Source organism: Pleurodeles waltl, chromosome 8 (genome assembly GCF_031143425.1).
Source record: "Pleurodeles waltl isolate 20211129_DDA chromosome 8, aPleWal1.hap1.20221129, whole genome shotgun sequence".
NCBI classification, from domain to species: Eukaryota; Metazoa; Chordata; class Amphibia; order Caudata; family Salamandridae; genus Pleurodeles; species Pleurodeles waltl.
This window is the reverse complement of record NC_090447.1, coordinates 1,541,795,158-1,541,817,898: the sequence shown is the minus strand read 5'-3', so window position 1 is coordinate 1,541,817,898 and position 22,741 is coordinate 1,541,795,158. Positions and strand designations below refer to the sequence as shown.

Sequence of the window (22,741 nt, the reverse complement as noted above, 5' to 3'; positions counted from 1 at the left end):
GTGCTGTCAGTAAGGTCCCGGTAGTGGGTCCCCATGGGACAGACAGGCCTGGGGATGGGGGTAGAAGTTGGTACTGCTGTCAGTAAGGGCTCGGTAGTGGGTCCCCACGGGACAGACAGGCCTGGGGATGGGGGTAGAAGTTGGTACTGCTGTCAGTAAGTGCTCGGTAGTGGGTCCCCAAGGGACAGACAGGCCTGGGGATGGGGGTACAAGTTGGTACTGCTGTCAGTAAGGTCCCGGTAGTGGGTCCCCATGGGACAGACAGGCCTGGGGATGGGGGTAGAAGTTGGTACTGCTGTCAGTAAGGGCTCAGTAGTGGGTCCCCACGGGACAGACAGGCCTGGGGATGGGGGTACAAGTTGGGGGTACAAGTTGGTACTGCTGTCATTAAGGGCCCGGAAGTGGGTCCCCATGGGACAGACAGGCCTGGGGATGATGGGTACAAGTTGGTACTGCAGTCAGTAAGGGCTCATTAGTGGGTCCCCAAGGGACAGACAGGCCTGGGGATGGGGGTACAAATTGGTACTGTTGTCCGTAAGGGCTCGGTAGTGGGTCCCCAAGGGACAGACATGCCTGGGGATGGGGGTACAAGTTGGTACCGCTGTCAGTAAAGGCCCGGTAGTGGGTCCCCACGGACAGAGAGGCCTGGGGAAGGGGGTACTAGTTGGTACTGTTGTCAGTAAGGGCCCAGCAGTTGGTCCCCACGGACAGACAGGCCTGGGGATGGGGGTACAAGTTGGTACTGGTGTCAGTAAGGGCCTGGTGGTGGGTCCCCACGGACAGACAGGCCTGAGGATGGGGGTACAAGTTGGTACTGCTGTCAGTAAGGGCTCTGTAGTGGGTCCCCAAGGGACAGACAGGCCTGGAGATGGGTATACAAGTTGGTACTGCTGTCCGTAAGGGCTCGGTAGTGGGTCCCCAAGAGACAGACAGGCCTGGGGTTAGGGTAGAAGTTGGTACTGCTGTCAGTAAGGTCCCGGTACTGGGTCCCCACAGACAGGCAGGCCTGGGGATGGGTATACAAGTTGGAAGTGCTGTCAGTAAGGTCCCGGTAGTGGGTCCCCACGGGACAGACAGGCCTGGGGATGGGGGTAGAAGTTGGTACTGCTGTCAGTAAGTGCTCGGTAGTGGGACCCAAGGGACAGACAGGCCTGGGGATGGGGGTACAAGTTGGTACTGCTGTCAGTAAGGTCCCGGTAGTGGGTCCCCATGGGACAGACAGGCCTGGGGATGGGGGTAGAAGTTGGTACTGCTGTCAGTAAGGGCTCGGTAGTGGGTCCCCACGGGACAGACAGGCCTGGGGATGGGGGTACAAGTTGGGGGTACAAGTTGGTACTGCTGTCATTAAGGGCCCGGAAGTGGGTCCCCATGGGACAGACAGGCCTGGGGATGATGGGTACAAGTTGGTACTGCAGTCAGTAAGGGCTCATTAGTGGGTCCCCAAGGGACAGACAGGCCTGGGGATGGGGGTACAAATTGGTACTGTTGTCCGTAAGGGCTCGGTAGTGGGTCCCCAAGGGACAGACAGGCCTGGGGATGGGGTACAAGTTGGTACTGCTGTCAGTAAGGGCTCAGTAGTGGGTCCCCAAGGGACAGACAGGCCTGGGGATGGGGGTACAAGTTGGTACTGCTGTCAGTAAGGGCTCGGTAGTGGGTCCCCAAGGGACAGACATGCCTGGGGATGGGGGTACAAGTTGGGACCGCTGTCAGTAAAGGCCCGGTAGTGGGTCCCCACGGACAGAGAGGCCTGGGGAAGGGGGTACTAGTTGGTACTGTTGTCAGTAAGGGCCCAGCAGTTGGTCCCCACGGACAGACAGGCCTGGGGATGGGGGTACAAGTTGGTACTGCTGTCAGTAAGGGCCTGGTGGTGGGTCCCCACGGACAGACAGGCCTGAGGATGGGGGTACAAGTTGGTACTGCTGTCAGTAAGGGCTCTGTAGTGGGTCCCCAAGGGACAGACAGGCCTGGAGATGGGTATACAAGTTGGTACTGCTGTCAGTAAGGGCTCGGTAGTAGGTCCCCACAGACAGACAGGCCTGGGGATGGGGGGTATAAGTTGGTACTGCTGTCAGTAAGGGCCCGGTAGTGAGTCCCCAAGAGATAGACAGGCCTGGGGATAGGGTAGAAGTTGGTACTGCTGTCAGTAAGGTCCCGGTACTGGGTCCCCACAGACAGACAGGCCTGGGGATGGGGGGTACAAGTTTGTACTGCTGTCAGTAAGGGCTCAGTAGTGGGTCCCCAAGGGACAGACAGGCCTGGGGATGGGGGTACAAGTTGGTACTGTTGTCCGTAAGGGCTCGGTAGTGGGTCCCCAAGGGACAGACAGGCCTGGGGATGGGGGTACAAGTTGGTACTGCTGTCAGTAAGGGCTCAGTAGTGGGTCCCCAAGGGACAGACAGGCCTGGGGATGGGGGTACAAGTTGGTACCGCTGTCAGTAAAGGCCCGTCAGTGGGTTCTCACGGACAGAGAGGCCTGGGGAAGGGGGTACAAGTTGGTACTGTTGTCAGTAAGGGCCCGGCAGTTGGCCCCCACGGACAGACAGGCCTGGGGATGGGGGTACAAGTTGGTACTGCTGTCATTAAGGGCCCGGAAGTGGGTCCCCATGGGACAGACAGGCCTGGGGATGGGGGTACAAGTTGGTACTGCTGTCAGTAAGGGCCTGGTGGTGGGTCCCCACGGACAGACAGGCCTGGGGATGGGGGTACAAGTTGGTACTGCTGTCAGTAAAGGCCTGGTAGTGGGTCCCCACGGACAAGCAGGCCTGGGGATGGGGGATACAAGATGGAACTGCTGTCAGTAAGGGGTCAGTAGTGGGTCCTCAATGGACAGACAGGTCTGGGGATGGGGGTACAAGTTGGTACTGTTGTCCGTAAGGGCTCGGTAGTGGGTCCCCAAGGGACAGACAGGCCTGGAGATGGGTATACAAGTTGGTACTGCTGTCAGTAAGGGCCCGGTAGTGGGTCCCCAAGAGATAGACAGGCCTGGGGCTAGGGTAGAAGTTGGTACTGCTGTCAGTAAGGTCCCGGTACTGGGTCCCCACAGACAGACAGGCCTGGGGATGGGGGGTACAAGTTTGTACTCTTGTCTGTAAGGGCTCGGTAGTGGGTCCCCAAGGGACAGACAGGCCTGGGGATGAGGGTACAAGTTGGTACTCTTGTCTGTAAGGGCTCGGTAGTGGGTCCCCAAGGGACAGACAGGCCTGGGGATGGGGGTACAAGTTGGTACTGCTGTCAGTAAGGGCTCTGTAGTGGGTCCCCAAGGGACAGACAGGCCTGGGGATGGGGGTACAAGTTGGTACCGCTGTCAGTAAAGGCCCGGTAGTGGGTTCCCACGGACAGAGAGGCCTGGGGAAGGGGGTACAAGTTGGTACTGTTGTCAGTAAGGGCCCGGCAGTTGGTCCCCACGGACAGACAGACCTGGGGATTGGGGTACAAGTTGGTACTGCTGTCATTAAGGGCCCGGAAGTGGGTCCCCATGGGACAGACAGGCCTGGGGATGGGGGTACAAGTTGGTACTGCTGTCAGTAAGGGCCTGGTGGTGGGTCCCCCACGGACAGACAGGCCTGGGGATGGGGGTACAAGTTGGTACTGCTGTCAGTAAGGGCCTGGTGGTGGGTCCCCCACGGACAAGCAGGCCTGGGGATGGGGGATACAAGATGGAACTGCTGTCAGTAAGGGCTCAGTAGTGGGTCCTCAATGGACAGACAGGTCTGGGGATGGGGGTACATGTTGGTACTGCTGTGATATGCAGCTTTGCCTTCCTGTCTCAGACCACCTCCAAGTGCACGTGGATACACTTATGCCAAGACTTAGAGTCATGCCTGAGACCAGACACCAACAACACACCTCATGCTAGACCCTGAATGGTGCAACACACCTCATGCTGGACACACACCTCATGCTGGACCATGACCGGTGCGACACACCTCATGCTAGACCGTGACCGGTGCGGCACACCTCATGCTGGACCGTGACCGGTGCGACTCACCTCATGCTGGACCGTGACTGGTGCAACACACCTCATGCTGGACCGTGACCGGTGCAACAAACCTCATGCTGGACCGTGACCGGTGCAACACACCTCATGCTGGACCGTGACCGGTGCAACACACCTCATGCTGGACTCTGACCGGTGCAACACACCTCAAGCTGGACCCTGATTGGTGCAACACACCTCATGCTGGACCCTGACTGGTGTGACACACCTCATGCTAGACCCTGAATGGTGCAACACACCTCATGCTGGACGCACACCTCATGCTGGACCGTGACCGGTGCGACACACCTCATGCTGGACCGTGACTGGTGCAACACACCTCATGCTGGACTGTGACTGGTGCGACTCACCTTGTGACTGGTGCAAGACACCTCATGCTGGACTGTGACAAGTGCGACACACCTTGTGACTGGTACGACACACCTCATGCTGGATCCTGACTGGTGCAACACACCTCATGCTGGACCGTGACTGGTGCGACACACCTTGTGACTGGTGCGACACACCTCATGCTGGATCCTGACTGGTGCAACACACCTCATGCTGGACCGTGACTGGTGCGACACACCTTGTGACTGGTGCGACACACCTCATGCTGGATCCTGACTGGTGCAACACACCTTGTGACTGGTGCGACACACCTCATGCTGGATCCTGACTGGTGCAACACACCTCATGCTGGACCGTGACTGGTGCAACACACCTCATGCTGGACCGTGACTGGTGCGACACACCTTGTGACTGGTGCGACACACCTCATGCTGGACCGTGACCGGTGCGACACACCTCATGCTGGATCCTGACCGGTGCAACACACCTCATGCTGGACCGTGACTGGTGCGACACACCTCATGCTGGATCCTGACTGGTGCAACACACCTCATGCTGGACCGTGACTGGTGCAACACACCTCATGCTGGACCGTGACTGGTGCGACACACCTTGTGACTGGTGCAACACACCTCATGCTGGACCGTGACTGGTGCGACACACCTTGTGACTGGTGCGACACACCTCATGCTGGACCGTGACCGGTGCGACACACCTCATGCTGGATCCTGACCGGTGCAACACACCTCATGCTGGACCGTGACTGGTGCGACACACCTTGTGACTGGTGCGACACACCTCATGCTGGACCGTGACTGGTGCGACACACCTTGTGACTGGTGCGACACACCTCATGCTGGATCCTGACTGGTGCAACACACCTCATGCTGGACCGTGACTGGTGCAACACACCTCATGCTGGACCGTGACTGGTGCGACACACCTTGTGACTGGTGCGACACACCTCATGCTGGACCGTGACTGGTGCGACACACCTTGTGACTGGTGCGACACACCTCATGCTGGACCCTGATTGGTGCGACACACCTCATTCTGGACCCTGATTGGTGCGACACACCTCATGCTGGACCCTGATTGGTGCGACACACCTCATGCTGGACCGTGACTGGCGCCTGCTTCCTGCAGCCACAGCGTAACTCGAAATATCTCTTATTTGGTGGGAACATAGTTCCCTAGCACACCAGTTAAATTGTTTTGAAGCTGTTGGAAAACTGACAACGTTGGGAGCAGAGTTAAGTGTAGGCTTTTGAATGTGTGGAAAAAAACAGAACTGACATCACCGCGCAGGGGTGGTGCTAATATGTGGCCTCACTGCATCACTTCTGGGTTGGTGGAGTCAGCGTGCAACTGCACGATGCCACTTAGTGGCACGTAGGAGCACTGCGTTGGAAAAAGTTTTCTGCTTCCAGTCTGGAAGTTGAGGAGTATTCTAAGGTGAGGAATCTGCGGTTAGACGTATGCATCAGAAATACTTGTTATCGTATGACAAGAGGTTGTTTGCATTCTTAGTTCTCATAGTGTGCCTTTAGTTTATGTTTTCACACAACAAGTGTTTTAAAATAGAACGAAGGCATTGTATTTATTATATGGTTTCATTTAGTGATTTCTAGTGGGTCGCAAATGGACCTAACTTATTAATATTAATGAGATAGATCGTAATTTTCAATCCATTAGAAAATGCAAAACTCACAGGAATGGTGGCCTGCTGGGCTCAGCAGACCACCATGTCTGTGATTGCTCTTAAATAAAGAAATCTTTTTTTTTTTTAAATACAGCCCATTTTCCTTAAAGGAAAACAGTCTGTGGGTCCACTGCCTGCTCTTAAAGATATTCCCACAAACATTCACAAAGGGGAAGGGGTCTCTTGGGGATCCCTTCCCATTTGCGAATGAAGTGGTAAAATGCAAATGTTTTGCAACCGCATTTTGGTCCCAAAACATTCTTTTATAGCGCTGCAATTCAGTATTAGGAAGGGGCGTCTTCAACATGCTCCTTTCTAATACCAAATCAGTTTGTATTTGCAAATACTGAATGGCAATTTGGAAGTCCTACAAACCAAAATGCATTTTTCTTCGAATCGGGCCGTTTGCGACTGGAAAATACATAATACATTTGTCCCTTTGCCTTTTTCTAGATCATCTTTTTGCTGGGCATAGAACTCTGTGCATTGTTACCCCTGCTAAATAGGAGTGTGTGTGGTCCCTCTTTAAAGATGGCTAAATTGGCTTATCCCTGGTTGACCATTTAACTAGCTGATACGTCCTTAGTATATGGTGTAGAAAATATACCCAGTGTCTGGAAGGTAAATGCCGCCTGTGAACTGCAGCTTGGATGAATGGGCCTGGGAAACATGGCATCAGGCCTACAACGTGCAGTCTGACTTCAGCAGCCTAAAGAACTGTGTCAGTCCTGTCTAAATAACCCTTTTCAACAGATGGCAAGCCATGCTTTTGAATAAGTCCAACTTGTTTGCGCAAGGTAGGGTGACACTGAAAAGAGGAATGTTCAAAGTTGGCACATTCTTTCAGCGACTAGCTCCTAAAAGCTATTTTCACTGGTAGGGCTATGGCTGGATCCCAGAGAATAATAGAAAGAATCTACCCTAGCCCCTGGCGCCTTTGAGTACACCCCGTCTCTATATTAGGAGCTTGAAGAATCACAAAGTGCAGGTCTAGAATGTGCACATTTTGACAGTAACAGGCTACAATAGTAATTCAGACTGTTTTCCATATTAAAAGCCCAATTCATTGGTGAAGTTAGATTTTTAATATACACCTAGGAAAAGTAACTTTTAGAAAGCTACCTTTTCCCTGTCTGAGGCTCTTGGAGGCTAATTTGCATTAGCTCTCCAACAGTTTCCCAGCAAGTGCTTGACCTTAATGAAGTGGGAAAACAACTTCTAGAGTTGGTAACAGGATGGACTGGTGGCAGGATGGACTGGGTGTGGGTCATTTGATCCCTATCACCCAAGGAAAGATAGCTGGGGTGGACCCAGGAGCTTCATTAACTTGAGAGACAGAAGTGAGATCAACCCATTCATAATTCATTGTAAGGAGAAACCTGAGGAAGGGAAAGCCTTGGGGCCGGGTTTAGAGGTTGGCGGAGGGGTTACTCCGTCACAAGCGTGACAGATATCCCATCCGTCGTATTACGATGTCCATAGTATATAATGGACTCGTAATATGGCGGACAGGATATCAGTCATGTTTTTGGCGGAGTAACCTCACCCACCAAACCCTGTATCAAGCCCTTTGTCTCCAAGGCCCACACTAGCCAAGCTAGCCCGGATTCTGATGGGTGGGAAACTACCCCAGAACGAGTCTGGGGTGAACACAGGGGAGGAGAATGTTCATTCCCCAGCCACACCTCTGGGTGGGCACAAGAGTGCTGCAGGGGGGAGGATGGGTCCCAAACTTGGATTTTAGGCATTGGAGCACTAGGAGATTGTTTGCATTAAGGCAAACAGGAACTGCTGAAAAAGAAGCTGGGGTTCCATCAGGTACTTTTTCATCATTGGTTAGGGAGTGTCCAGAAGTCACCCCCAACCATAGAAGAGGAACCCCGAGGTACCTTGCTCAGAACACTTGCTGGACCTGCAGAAGATCAGAAGAGGACTGGACTTTGCTTCCTGTAACCAGAGAAGAGCCCTGAAGAATAAGGATGTGGACTCCAAGGCTCTGGCTGACCTCCTGAGTGGCTGCAGGGACACAACAAGCTTCAGGAGGCCTTTTCCTGAAGTGATCAGCTGACCAGTACCAACTGGAGCTGGACTGGGCCTTGCTGGTGGCCTCTGTTGTAGAGGTTTATGGCCACTAAGTGCTGCCTCTGAGGTCCTGGAAGCCTTAGAAGTACCCAGAGCAGCAGTTCCAGAAACTCTGAAAAGTTGGGACCTGGACAGCTGATCGGCTTCCATATCTCTGGAGCCATCGGGAATGCCATGGGGTGGGGGGAGTGGTTGCGATTTTTTGATACGCGTCAGACTTGCCTCGCTGGAGGATTCTGAGCTCCATAAAAAGCCACGGGCCTTATTTAGAGTTTGGTGGATAGGATAATCTGTCAAGAGGGGATGTTAACCTTTACTATGGATCATTTACATTGACTAATATCTACAACGCATTTTTATGCCATATATCATTACACTGAATAACATTTACAACACATTCCTTTACACTGCATGTCATTTACATTGAGTCTACTTTATAATGCGCTGTTAATGTTTTTTTTAGAGCGTATGTTTTTATATTGCATCACAAAACACCCTAAAAAATATTACCTTTCTTTTTTTGCAGAATATTGACGACTATGGGATGAATGTCTCAGGTTCCACGGAGTAGAGCTAAACAGTGGCAGGAAACAGTTGGCAATGTTAAAACTGAATGGTAGGCTCTGCTGTCTGCAGTGTGTAATATCTAAAGGCTATAATGCACTTGTAATGAGGTGGACGGGGAGTCCGTCACATCTGTGACAGAATATCCCGTCTGCCAAATTCTGAATAAGGTCCCTACTCAGAAGGTAAAATCTTTGACTTGGACAAACCCGCTTAGCGTATCTGACCGGCACACTGTCTAGGTCAGCCTGAAATTGTGTCTTGGTCCTGGTCTACACTTCCAAGGACTGTCACAGGCGCTTCCTGCTTTTAGGCACTATTCTTAGTTTAAACTTTAAAAATGCACATCTCCGGTTCCCCTTACGGGATTTTTGTCATGTTGGCATCATTTTGTTTATTACATTTCACTCCATTGTTCTCATTGAGTTTGGGAGTCTTATTCTTTGGAGTTTTTACTTTAGTACTGGTTTAGTACTGGTTTAGTACGGTAAAGTACTTTACACATCGACCTGAGTTAAGCCGGTCTGCTCTCTGCCATCGCTACCGGAGGGCTGAGCTCAGGTTTATCTAGTAGTTTTGAGGGTTCACTCTGAGGAGGGTTGTAATTATTCCTTGAGGTGGCAACCGCCCACCCCAAGGAGTAATCCACTGCCTTACAGGCATGTAATAGAAGCTTCTCTGCTCAATGTTCTCTGATGTGATGTACAAAACAGAACCATGGCAATAAAAAGTGCAGCAGGTACAATGACAGCGCCTGGAGACCCTCCTGGGTGACAAGTTTGCACTCTACAAATCCACTTTACATTACATGATACCAGGACCCAGAGGTCTAAGGGGGCCACTGACCCTCAACTACAGTGGCTTTTAGTTTAGCAGGTGTGGGGCCCAACCTCTTACATTAGGGCCCTTAGAAGCCTCGCTTCACCACTAGTACAAAAGAGGTAACGCAAGGTCATACTCCTGTAACCAGTAAAACATTGAGCTCGTTTTCTGCTGCCCTCCGAGCAGCTGTTTTCTTGAATAATCATTCCCCTTTTACATCACATGAGTTTCAGAGCATGGCAGGCAGATGTGAGGGCCCTTCCAGCTCTGATCCAACCTCATCCATACAAGACTTACTCCAGCAGTGTGCTACACACTTACTTGCGCCAATGTGGTGCAATTAAGTTTATTTCTGTGTGGAGATCAAGCTTGCTTGTCCCAGGGGCTGCTCAGGCGTGTTAAAAGTTTGCAGCCAGTCCATGGCTCTCAAGAGCTCAGTGTTTGGCACATGAAGTGAATAATTAAGAACTGTCAGAAATGGTAAATGACTCTTTAACATCTGCACACAATAATGTCCTGGAGCCAGGAGTAGTGTTTAGTAAACAGACTTGGGCCGACCTGTGTGAGTTTCTGGTCTTCTGACAAGAGTGGATAGTCACGTCCTGGGGTAATGCACACTTACCTAATATTCCGACTGTGATATTTCATCCTGACCTCAATATTAATCTGATTTACACCCATAAATGAGTTGGACTCGCCAGAGCCTTCTAGCGTCTGGAAGGCATTGCTCACCTCATAGTGCCTCTGTTTGAGGATGCATGTCCTTTTCTTTCCATTAGGAGCAGCAGAGCAGGGCCCACAGTGACGGTGGCCACAGGTAGTGAGGGTAAGGTCTCTACGGAACACTTAGGGGCAAGCTGATTATCAGCCCAGGGATATGTACCGGTGAAGGGCAGACACTCTTCTGGGGCCACCTAGATGAGATATATACTGGTTACTGGTAGCCCCAGAGCATGCAGGACATTTAGCGGTTACCAGCAGCAGCAGAGCAGGACCCACAGTGAAGGTGGCCACACGTAGTGAGGGTAAGGTCTCTACGGAACACTTAGGGGCAAGCTGATGATCAGCCCAGGGATATGTACCGGTGAAGGGCAGACACTCTTCTGGGGCCACCTAGATGAGATATATACTGGTTACTGGTAGCCCCAGAGCATGCAGGACATTTAGCGGTTACCAGCAGCAGCAGAGCAGGACCCACAGTGAAGGTGGCCACAGGTAGTGAGGTAAGGTCTCTGTGGACCACTCAGGGGCAATCAGTGTATCAGCCTGGACGCATATACTGGTGAAGGACAGACACTCTTCTGGTAGCTTCATGGCAGGCAGAGCATGTAGTGGTTACTGGTAACCCCAGACCAGGTATTGCTGAAGGACAGATACTCCAGTGAGGCCACGTTTATCATGAAAACTCAATTTTAATTAGGTTTTGGAAATCCAGCCATTTGTCGTCAAACATCAGCTTATGAGTTCTGGAATTACACACATTTTTTCTTGAGTACACAATTGTGGCATACATTAATTAATTCAACCTAGCAAAAGATTCTGATAGGTTGGGCTGCACACATGAGATTTACTATTGACAAGTAGCAGAAGGGCTATCAGTAGCTCACGAGATACTCATTGGAGAAGCCCGGTCTACACTCTAACCCCACACCAGCCAGGTGAAACAAAATGAGTAGCAGATTTTCTCATCCATGAATCTGAGTCTTTGCAGAAACAAAACGTAACCCCTTCAAGCACAGCACGTATTTTACAATGCAAACTGCTACATCGGAATTAGATTACTTTAATGACATGCGACCCCCGCACTCTCGACAAGGCTTAAACCCTGACTTACTAGGGCAGAGGTCTTCAAACTGGGGGGCGGGCCTCACTTGGGGGGCCTCAAGTGATCCCAGGGGGGCGCCAAACTCTGGCCAAAAGAAATATTATACAGATAACATGCCTTTGTTTTAAGCAGAAGCATGTTAATACAGTTTTAAAAAGGTAACAGTACTTAACTGCAATGTTCAAATAGGTTTAGCCCTATTTAAACATTGCCATCTTTCTAAAATAATTGTATAAAATTCCGAGGGGGGCCCAATGATTTTTATTTTTCAACTGGGGGGGGCACGGCATAAAAAAGTTTGAAGAGCACTGTACTAGGAGGAGACATTGTAACCAGAAACAAAATTGTAATCAGAAACAAGATGGAACACCTTCAACAGTAGCGAGAGCTAGGAGAAAACCGTTAGCGTCGAAGGCATGGAAAAAAAGGAACGGACGTCAGACGGAGTCGCGTGGAGCCCTGCAATTGTGTCGTTCCCACATTATGGTGTCATCGCCGGTACCAGCTGGCAGACTGACTGTGATAGTGCCACAGTTCCCTGAACTCAGATTGATTCATTATGGATATCACAGCACTTCCCTCCTGGTTTCTATGCGCTTTGTTTAGGAGTTCACTGTCCCGGGTGTGACCCATCCTTTTCTTCTGAAGCGGAGCTGAGATAAAATTCTAATCAGGATTAAAGGGCTGACTTAAATTTAGGCGGACGGCCGCGTGTCAGCCGCAGGTAAATTACTCGGCCCCTATGGCAGAGAGGCCGCCCCTCTAATTTATACATGACCTCTAAGCAGGTGTCATTTAAGAAGGCATTCGCAGGAACCGCAGTCACAGCAGTTCCTATCAAGGTATTTTAGTGTTTGCTACACGGCTGCTTCAGAAGGATGCAGCCCTGTAGCAAACTGTATTCTTTTTACTTTCCATAAAGAACATTGTGAAAGAGGATTTTCTTCTTTTAAAAGAAAAACTTAATGCTTCCCTCACCATGGGAGGCTTCTCCCATGGTGGGGGGGAGCATTATAATTGTTTACTGCTCCCAAACGAACAGTAAAAAATGTCTCCATGTCCTCCTATCTAACTTGGGCAAGCGGACCCGTAGCCATCTCTCCGGCGGCCGTTACTTCCCAGGACAGTGAGAGGGGATCAATCACGGCAGAGACGGAGCAGGCTCCGCCATGATCAACCCTGAGGTCCAACTGCAAGTAAATGCGGCGGGTGGACCACATTCTTGGTAGGGCGTTGCTACAGTTGTCCTAAGTGGGAAGGGTCTGGCCACATGTTGGTCCTGTGCTCACTGTGCCACTAGATTCAAGCTAGCCTGGTTGATAAGACGTGATATCCCGAAACTGGTCCCAGGATACCAGAAGGATCTGCCCTGGCCATTCAGGCTGGACTGTTCACATAGGGAGCAGGTTCCAGACTGATTTGCATATGGCTGGGTCCAAACTGGGGTGGCGTAGTGGGTAGAAAACCGATGAATTAAACCCAGATCTGTGACTGGGGGTGAATGTTTGACAATGTTCAGCATTCCGTCCATCATCTTTTGGCTGTTTGATGTAAAGTCCTAAATGCCACAGTGTATGTCAGTAGGAAAGTGGCCTCTTTCTAGCATGGTTACCCCCACTTTTGGCCTACTTGTCAGTGTGTCTGACTGGGTCTACTGGGATCCTGCTAATCAGGACCCCATTAGTTATGCTCTCTGCTAAATTATGGTTGTAGGATACGGGTAATCCAGTATTTCACCCACAATTGCCATACTGGTGCCCCCTTATAAGTCTCAAGTATATGGTACCTAGGGCATTGGGGTTCCAGGGGATCCCTATGGGCTGCAGCATTTCTTTTTCCACCCATAGGGATCCCATGCAAAGGCTTCTACAAGACTGCCATTGCAGCCTGCGTGAAAGGGTGCATGCACTCTTTCACTGCCATTTACACTGCACCAGGTTACTTATACATCACCCCTATAGCAGGCCCTCCAGCCCTGAGGGCGGGGTGCAGAGTACCTGTGTGTGAGGGGACCCCTACACTGGCAGAGGTGCCCCCACGACCTTCATGACCATAGTCCCGGACTTCGTGAGTGCGGGAACGTCTTTTTACGTGTGTACTGGACATAGGTCACTACCTATGTCCAGCAACATAATGGTAACTTGGAACATAGACATGTTTGGTATCATACATGTTGGAATCATACCCCAATGCTTTTGTAAGCATTTGTTGTATGATTCCATGCACTCTGGGGGCTCCTTAGAGGACCCCCAGTACTGCCATTCCAGCCTTCTGAGGGTTTCCAGGCAGCCCCAGCTGCTTCCACCTCTCAGACAGGTTTCTGCCCTCCTGTTGCTTGAGAAGCTCAAGCCCAGGAAGGCAGAAAAGAGGATTTCCTTAGGGAGAGGATTGTTACACCCTCTCCCTTTGGAAACAGGTGCTACAGGCTTGGTAGGGGTAGCCTCCCCAAGCCTCTGGAAATGCTTTGAAGGGCACAGATTGTGCCCTCCTTGTATAATCCAGTCTACACTTGTTTAGGGACACCCAGTCCCTCTCCTGACGAGTTGCGTGGATCCAGCATCACGGGTGGTGGACTGAAGTGGCCCCAATGGTCTTGACATCCTACTGTCCAACTTTGGTGGAGGTAAGAGCTTGCCTCCCCACGCAAGACAGTACTCCTGTGCAGCGCGTGTTCTGCAGCTGCCAGGGCTTGTTGGCATACTTCCACAAAGTTCTTCGTGCACCGTGGAGCTCCGGCCCCCAGCACTGCTTCCTGAGATGCTCAGCTTTCCGAGTGGTTCTCTGGCGGCATGGGATCCCTTTGTGTCGTGCTGCATGGGACTCCTTTTGCACCTGATTTGTCCCTGTGCTGTGGGACTCCTGTGTGCGCTGCCTGTTCTTCTGAGGGCTCTCTGAGTTGCTGAGAGCCCCTTCTGTCTCTCCTTGCTGGGTAGAGGCCACCAGGTCCCCCCTGGTCCCGGGCAGCGCCATTTTCCGCTAACCGCAAGCTTTGCATGTGCCAAGGCTTGTTGGCAGAATCCAGCGACGCAAACCAGACTGCAAACATCCATCCGGCGTGGGGCATCATCTGCACCAACCAGGAACCCACATCCGTCTTCTTGGGTGCAGTACTGACTGTTGTTCTTCAACGGTGGTTCTTCTTTTGCACCTTCATCCGGGTTAGCAGGGGCTCCTGTTCTCCCTGGACTCTTCAGTGCTTCTTGGACTCGGTCTCCTTCTTCCATAGGTCTTCAGGTCCAGGAATTAATTGTTGGTGTCTTGCAGTCTCTTCTGGTTCGTGCATAATCTTCTTTCTCGTGTTCTTGTGTGTTCTAGGAAAGTTACTGTGATTTACTCCTGCTTTCCTGGGCTCTGGGGTGGGTTCTATTACTTACCTTTGGTGTTTTCGAATACTCCCAACGCCCCTCTACACACTACACTTGCCTAGGTGGGAAACCGACTTTCGCATTCCAGTTTAGTTTGTGGTTTGTGTTCCCCCAGGCCCATTTCTAACTATTGTGATTTTCACTATTTTCCACTGTTTCCTAACTATTTTTACAGCTGTTTCTACATACTAGTGTATATATTTTGTGTATTACTTACCTCCTAAGGGGAGTATAGTCTCTATGGTATTTTTGGCATTTGTGTCACCAAAATAAAGTACCTTTATTTTTGTACCACTGAGTATTTTCTTTCATATGTGTGTGAGTACTGTGTGACTACAGTGGTATTGCATGAGCTTTGCATATCTCCTAGTTAGGCATCGGCTGTTCACCCACACTCCCCCTAGAGAGCCTGGCTTCTAGACACTGACTACATTTCACTAATAAGAGATAACTGGACCTGGTGTAAGGTGTAAGTACCTTTGGTACCCACTGCAAACCAGGCCAGCCTCCTACAATGTCCAGACATGACTCCCAAGCTTACTGTTCTACGGGATTCCAGCTATACCTCAAGGCCAGGCTTAAGAGGCCTGGAACTGGCATGGAATTGTTTGTGGTCCCTTCTGGAGGGCATCTCATGTGGCATATTTGGATGGACTGCAGGTTCGAACTGGCCTACAGGGCAACCAAGCATAGCCAGATGGGCTGGTCTGACAGGTCAGTGTGTGGGTCTGTTTTTTTGCTATTTGTGGGCCTGTTTATAGTCTGCTGGAACTGTTTTTACTGTTGATTTCCCTGATATTAAAACAAACAAGCAAGCATAAATCCATGCAGTCTTTGATAAGTTGGAAAACACTATATAGAGTGTATTTATAAGTTCAAAACTGGCTCAGTTTTCGAGCATGGGCCACTTTCTTTTAGCTATCTAATTAACACTTTTGTTTTGGTGCCAAGGGCCATTTTCTGTTCCAGCCCAACCCTGATGGACTCTTCCCAATGGATTGGAATGTTAGCCAGAGAGATTGCCATAGAGTGACGATCAACAGTGAAGAGAAACAGTGGATTAAAAGAGGCAAGGGAAGCAGCTGCCATCATAGCAAATAGAAACTGTGAAGACGAAAGGAAACTGTAAAGACGAAAAGACACAGTGAAGACAAAAAGTAAAGAGGAACGGATAAGGAAATGAGACAAGGAAAGGAGGCTGCCAGAGTAAATCAACGTGAATAGAAACAGCGAAGCGAAACAGTGAGGATAAAAACTTAAGAGAAGAAGACAAGGAAAGGACAGGGCCACTGTACATCAACGTGAATAGAAACATTGAAGAGAAACAGTGAAGAGAAAGAGGCGACGAAAGGATGCTGACAGCACAGCTCACCACAGCTCAGAGGGAGGTAAGGATGCTGACGCCACAGCTCACAGGGAGATAAGGATGCTAACGCCACAGCTCACAGGGAGGTAAGGATGCTGACGCCACAGCTCACAGGAGAGGTAAGGATGCTGACGCCACAGCTCACAGGGGAGGTAAGGATGCTGATGCCACAGCTCACAGGGAGGTAAGGATGCTGACGCCACAGCTCACAGGGGAGGTAAGGATGCTGACGCCACAGCTCACAGGGGAGGTAAGGATGCTGACACCACAGCTCACAGGGAGGTAAGGATGCTGACACCACAGCTCACAGGGAGGTAAGGATGCTGACTCACAGCTCACAGGGAGATAAGTATGCCGACGCCACAGCTCACAGGGAGGTAAGGATGCTGACGCCACAGCTCACAGGGAGATAAGGATGCTGACGCCACAGCTCACAGGGAGCTAAGTATGCGGACGCCACAGCTCAGAGGGAGATAAGGATGCTGACGCCACAGCTCACAGGGAGGTAAGGATACTGAAGCCACAGCTCACAGGGAGGTAAGGATGCTGACGCCACAGCTCACATGGAGGTAAGGATGCTGACAGCTCACAGGGAGGTAAGGATGCTGACGCCACAGCTCACAGGGAGGTAAGGATGCTGATGCCACAGCTCACATGGAGGTAAGGATGCTGACAGCTCACAGGGAGGTAAGGATGCTGACGCCACAGCTCACAGGGAGGTAAGGATGCTGACGCCACAGCTCGCAGGGAGGTAATGATGCTGACACCACAGCTCACAGGGAGGTAAGGATGCTGACACCACAGCTCACAGGGAGGTAAGGATGGTGACGCCACAGCTCGCATGGAGGTAACGATGCTGACACCACAGCTTGCCGTGAGGTAAGGATGTGGACACCACAGCTCACAGGGAGGAAAGGATGCTGATGCCACAGCTCACAGGCAGGTAAGGATGCTGACGCCACAGCTCACAGGGAGGTAAGGATGCTGACGCTAGAACTCACAGGGAGGTAAGGATGCTGACGTCACAGCTCACGGGGAGGTAAGGATGCTGACACCACAGCTCACAGGGAGGTAAGGATGCGGACACCACAGCTCACAGGGAGGTAAGGATGCTGACGTCACAGCTCACAGTGAATAGAAACAGTAAAGACAACCAGTGAGAATGAAAGAAGTGAGGAAGGGAGACTACCAAACATTGAACTAAACAAAGAAGGACTAGAGATGCTGCAGTCACATCATAAAGGGTGGAGAAACACTGAAGAGAAAGAGGCAAACAGCAGGGAGCCACACTAAGAGACCAGAATCAGTGGCCAGAGATGAGGAACAAGACTGGGCCTTACCTCATAGTACAGGGGCACCTCTTTGGGCTTCTTGGTTTTGGGATTCCCAAGCTCATTAACCTGTGAAGAAAGTAAAGAGCAGAACTGAGAATAAGACAGAACTGAGTGAAGTCTTGAGCTCTTTGTACTGTTCCTTCCTTTGCAAGTAGCCTTATGGACAAGGTTTCCCCCCATCAGAAGTCATCTATAGAGAGAAACGCCCGCTGTGACAATGGATGCTGTCTCGACTGCTGGCAATGCAGCCAGGGCTCCTCGGACGTCTTGCGGTTAACCCTCAGACCATCTCCTCGTGTAGCCATGTATAGCAATGCGTTACGTATAGGAAAACAAGGAACTACGAGATGCCTACTTAGTTGCAATGATCATCTCCCAGAGTTGGTGCCTTCCACGGGTTTGTGGGATATGTCCAGCATGACCATCAAATCTCTTCTCTTCCACAGCAACTCCAGGGCATGAGAAGAAAATGAGTTACTTACCTGTAACTGTATGTTGGAAATGGCTCTTTCTGCAGGGTCATCATCAAACTTTTTGCCTTTCTCCTCCTATTTTTCTGACCCTCTTTTTGTTGGCTTTAGGGCTCTGGGCACATTAACCCTGCAAATTAGTGGTAAAGTGCGTGTGCTCTCTCCCTTAAAGCTTGGTATAATTGGCTCACACTCATTTGGCTTATTTAATGTACCTGTAAGTCCCTTGTAGAGTGGTATACCGTGTACCCAGGACCTGTAAACTGAATGCTACTAGTGGGCCTGCAGCGCAGATTGTGTCACCCACAGAAGTAGCTTTTCAAAGACATCTCAGGCCTGCCACAGTAGGGCCTGCGTGCGCAGTTTACTGCCACACTGATTTGGTGAGTCAAACCACTCGCCAAGGCCTGAACCCCCTTTTTACTACACCTACATCACCCCTAAATAGCCCTATGGGCAGGGTGCTGTGTGTGTAAAAGGTAGGGGATATATCTGTATGTGTCACATGTCCTAGCAGTGACAAACAGCCTGTTTCATTTGCCACTGCTGTGAGTGCTGCTCCTCTCCTCTCAAATCAAATCAAATCATTAACATTTATAAAGCGCGCTACTCACCCGTGCGGGTCTCAAGGCGCTAGGGGGAAGGGGTTACTGCTGCTCGAAGAGCCAGGTCTTGAGGAGTCTCCGGAATATGGAGTGGTCCTGGGTGGTCCTGAGGATGGTGGGGAGGGTGTTTCAAGTCTTGGCCACCAGGTAGGAGAAGGACCTCCCACCCGCTGTGGAGCGGCGGATGCGGGGGACGGCGGCGAGAGCGAGGCTGGTGAAGCGGAGAAGACGGGTGGGGCCTTAGAAGCTGAGGCGGTAGTTGAGGTATTCTGGTCCCTTGTTGTGGAGGGCTTTGTGTGCATGGGTGAGAAGTCGGAAGGTGATCCTTTTGCTGACGGGAAGCCAGTGCAGGTGTCTCAGGTGGGCGGAGATGTGGCTGTTGCGGGGTATGTCGAGGATGAGGCGGGCGGAGGCGTTTTGAATTTGTTGCAGACGTTTCTGGAGTTTTGCGGTGGTCCCAGCATAAAGGGTGTTGCCGTAGTCCAGGCGGCTAGTGACGAGGGCGTGGATCACGGTCTTTCTGGTGTCGGCGGGGATCCAGCGGAAGATCTTACGGAGCATGCGGCGGGTGAGGAAGCAGGAGGAGGACACGGCGTTGACTTGTTTGGTCATGGTGAGGAGAGGGTCCAAGATGAAGCCGAGGTTGCGAGCGTGGTCTGAGGGGGTCGGTGCGGTGCCAAGGGCCGTGGGCCACCAGGAGTCGTCCCAGGCGGTCGGGGTGTTGCTGAGGATGAGGACTTCCGTTTTGTCTGAGTTCAGTTTCAGACGGCTGAGTCTCATCCAATCTGCGACGTCCTTCATACCATCTTGCAGGTTGGTCTTTGCGCTGGTGGGGTCCTTGGTGAGGGAGAGTATAAGTTGAGTGTCGTCGGCGTAGGAGGTGATGATGATGCTGTGCTTGCGTACGATGTCGGCGAGGGGGTTCATGTAGACATTGAAGAGTGTCGGGCTGAGCGAGGAGCCTTGAGGTACGCCGCAGATGATCTCGGTGGGGTCTGAGCGAAAAGGTGGGAGGTAGACTCTTTGAGAGCGGTTGGAGAGGAAGGAGGCGATCCAGACCAGGGCCTGGCCTTGGATCCCGGTGGAGCGGAGGCGGGTTATTAGGGTGCGGTGACAGACGGTGTCGAAGGCAGCCGAGAGGTCGAGGAGGATGAGGGCGACTGTTTCACCGTTGTCCATCAGGGTTCTGATGTCGTCTGTGACTGAGATGAGGGCGGTTTCAGTGCTGTGGTTGGCTCGGAATCCGGATTGTGAGGGGTCGGGAAGGTTGTTGTCTTCAAGGAAGTTGGTAAGCTGCTTGTTGACGGTCTTCTCTATGACTTTGGCAGGGAAGGGGAGGAGCGAGATGGGGCGGAAGTTCTTCAGGTCGCTTGGGTCAGCCGTAGGTTTCTTCAGTAGGGCGTTGACTCTCATAGGTTTGCATTTGGAATTCCCTTATATATGTGGTAGTTTCTGGTTTTACATTTTTATTTTAGATATGCCACTTTTAGAAAGCGGGCATTTCCTTGTGCTTATAGCTTTGGTACTTTGCAGCCTGACTCCACTCCACGTCTCGGCAGGGTGTCAGCTCCACTTTGGTGCCTACTCTCCAGGCAGCCGTCCATCAGGAGGGTTAGCTGTGACAGGGTTATATCTGCATTCATCTACACACTGATGGTCTTCCTGGGCTGGGAGGGAGGGAGCGGGTGCACTTAAACCTTGAATAGGCTGTGTCCTGCCCTCACACACAGGGCCCGTTTAACCCCCCACTTGTGTCTGGAGCCAGAGTTGGGGAGGAGGGAACTCCTGGAACAGGTCGGACCTTGCTGGGAACTTCTCCCACCTTCTAGACGCAGGGCACCAGGGTATAAATACAGGGGGTCTGACCCCTTTATTTTTAGAGCACTTTCGGACCTGGGGCCAATTCTCTGTCAGAGAGACTGCTGCACTCAATGACTCATCTGGACCGCTCGTGTGGTTGCCCTGCTGCCCGCTGTCTCTGGGGTGGCATGAAGGACTCCCTGAATTGGTTTTCTGCTTGATCACCCTGCTGCCAGCTGCCTCTGATTTAGGTTCTGCAAGGTACTGAGGGTGGTGTCGGGAGGAGCTGCCATTACTTGTTTATGTGCTGGCCTGATGTCCACTCACAGCTCTAAGGCTCTCCCAGGGGCCAGCGTGGGGCTGCTGTGGTTTTGTGGCTCCCTGGTCCTCTTGATGCCCCAGTGCTTTGCCCTAGGGACTAAAAGTGTGGTACTCTCATAGCACCTGAGGAGCATGTTGGTTTCCGGTCGCCTGGTAACATTAGCGCTTTTTGAGCGCTGTATGGACGCACGTCCGTGTTCTTCACTAGTGTGGGTAAAGCGCTTCCATCAGGAGACCGGCTGGAGCGCCCAACCACCAAAGGAAACCCTCCAGGAGTGGCTCTTCCCCCACGCTGACATGACAGCCAGGAGTCCCCTGTACCGAGGCACCTGAGAGAGCAGAGCGCTGTGAGCATCTCCTCTGAGTGCGGGATGTAGGAGGGCTTCTCACTGCAGGCCATGCTCTCAGGCCCCGCTGTAATACCCATCATCAGGACTCTCGCTAATGTGACTATGGGAGCCTCATGACCGCCCCCGAGGGTTGGGCGCCCCTCACACTCACCGTCCCGGGTGTGGGCGGAGGCCGGCACCCGACAACAGGACTCCACCACCCACTGTGATCAAGGGTGATCCTGTACGCGGGCAGGACGGGGAGAGGCGGGGTTCACCTGGTAGAACCTATCCCCCTCGGTTTTCTCCTGGTGGGGTGAGTTTGCGACAATGCTTTTGCGGGTGCAGAAACCCGCACCAGAAAATTATATATAGTAGATGCGCAGAGACTTCTGTGGCCTATGGGTTCTCATCAATACTTCTTTCCACCAGGCTAACTGGAAAATTACTGTAATCCTGTTAATAGGGGCACAGGCGTTTCTGTGCCCCAGTGGGCTTATTGGGGCTGATGCTGCTGGTGTGACTGTGTGATTTCTGAAGTACTGGTGATATTTGGCAAATGTATGTGTTATACTCCTGACCGAACTCCCACATTTAATGTCCCAAATACCCACTGGCATATGTTATCTTCAAGATAGTAAATGTGACCCAAGTGATGGCGTCATATGCGGAGGATTTCTGCTGCATGCCATGAGGTTGGCAGCCTATGAACCGACTTTAGTGCATGCGCTGTGATGTCTGACAATTGCCTAGTGGGCCAAGTATTTACTAGTTTATGTTGTATTGGTCTATGATTTATGTATAGTATACTTTATATTTGTTATATAATCATGTGTTGAGTCTCTCTTGTGGTGTATTTTATTGTGTCAATGGTGTGTGTGTCTGTGAGAGTGTGTTGCGCAAACACTTTACACATGTTTTCTGGGGATGAACCTGACTGCTCTGTGCCAAGCTACCAGGGGGTGAGCACAGGTTGTCTTTGGTGTGTAACTTACTCGCCCTGACTAGAGTGGTGGGCTGTGCCTGGCTTAGGTGCATACCCTCGCCACCCACGAACCCCATTTCTAACACTGTAGTTCTCCAGTATTGGTATCTTTGATATGTTCAAGTCTTCTCCTTGGCCTTCTGGATTCCTTGATGTCCACTCAAGGACCCAAACATAGTGCAGCAGACGGTTTTTGCAACGCTGGTGACTATCACCGTCTGCCTGGTGCTGAGCATTCTTGGACTCACAGTACATCAACCCTTCTTCGTGTACTGTCCTTAAGTGCCCAGAAGCTTCATATCGTGAGTGAGCCTGGGCCATCACGCATAGTCCCACATGAGCAGGACCTTCTCTCTGGGCTGTGGCTGGTGTCCCGCCTGGAGAGGTTCTCGCGGTTCAAAATAAGGTCACCTAGAAGGTGACCGGATCATCCCATGAAAGGGAAGGTAGCTCTACACTTGTCTTCGCTGACTCTGCTGTGGAAGGTTTAGCCTGCAGTCTGTCAGAGTTTCACTTACAGGACCTCGGGCTCAGGGGACTCTCACTGCGATAGCCCCTCGCAGATGTTCATCAGCAAGTTAGAAATGCCGTGAGATGATTCTAAAGAAGGTAATCCATGCGCAGATCATCTTGTGTTGCCACACCACCCACCTCCACCTAACAAAAATATAAGCAAGGCACCTCAGATTGACATTAAAGTTATCAAATCTTGAGCAAGGATTGGCTCTGTGGAGTATTGTATAGAAAGCTGACTGGCTTTCGAGGCTGCAAAAAGAGGGTATTTCAAGTAAGGTAAGCGGGGCTACTAACAGAAATGATTCAGTAGGTCCCTCTGCCGGGGAGG

The 22,741-nt window shown here is 51.4% G+C and overlaps 1 protein-coding gene across 5 annotated transcripts in view; it reads right to left on the bottom strand.

Moving 5' to 3' along the window:
* The window catches only part of SPAG17 (sperm associated antigen 17), a 720,739-nt gene that overhangs the window by 575,428 nt on the left and 122,570 nt on the right, over positions 1-22,741 (bottom strand). For all 5 annotated transcript variants that reach the window (XM_069203004.1, XM_069203006.1, XM_069203008.1 and 2 more), the window contains exon 3: positions 17,394-17,453. In XM_069203004.1, coding sequence (XP_069059105.1) covers positions 17,394-17,453 — 60 coding nt within the window. The remainder of the gene's footprint in view (positions 1-17,393; positions 17,454-22,741) is intronic.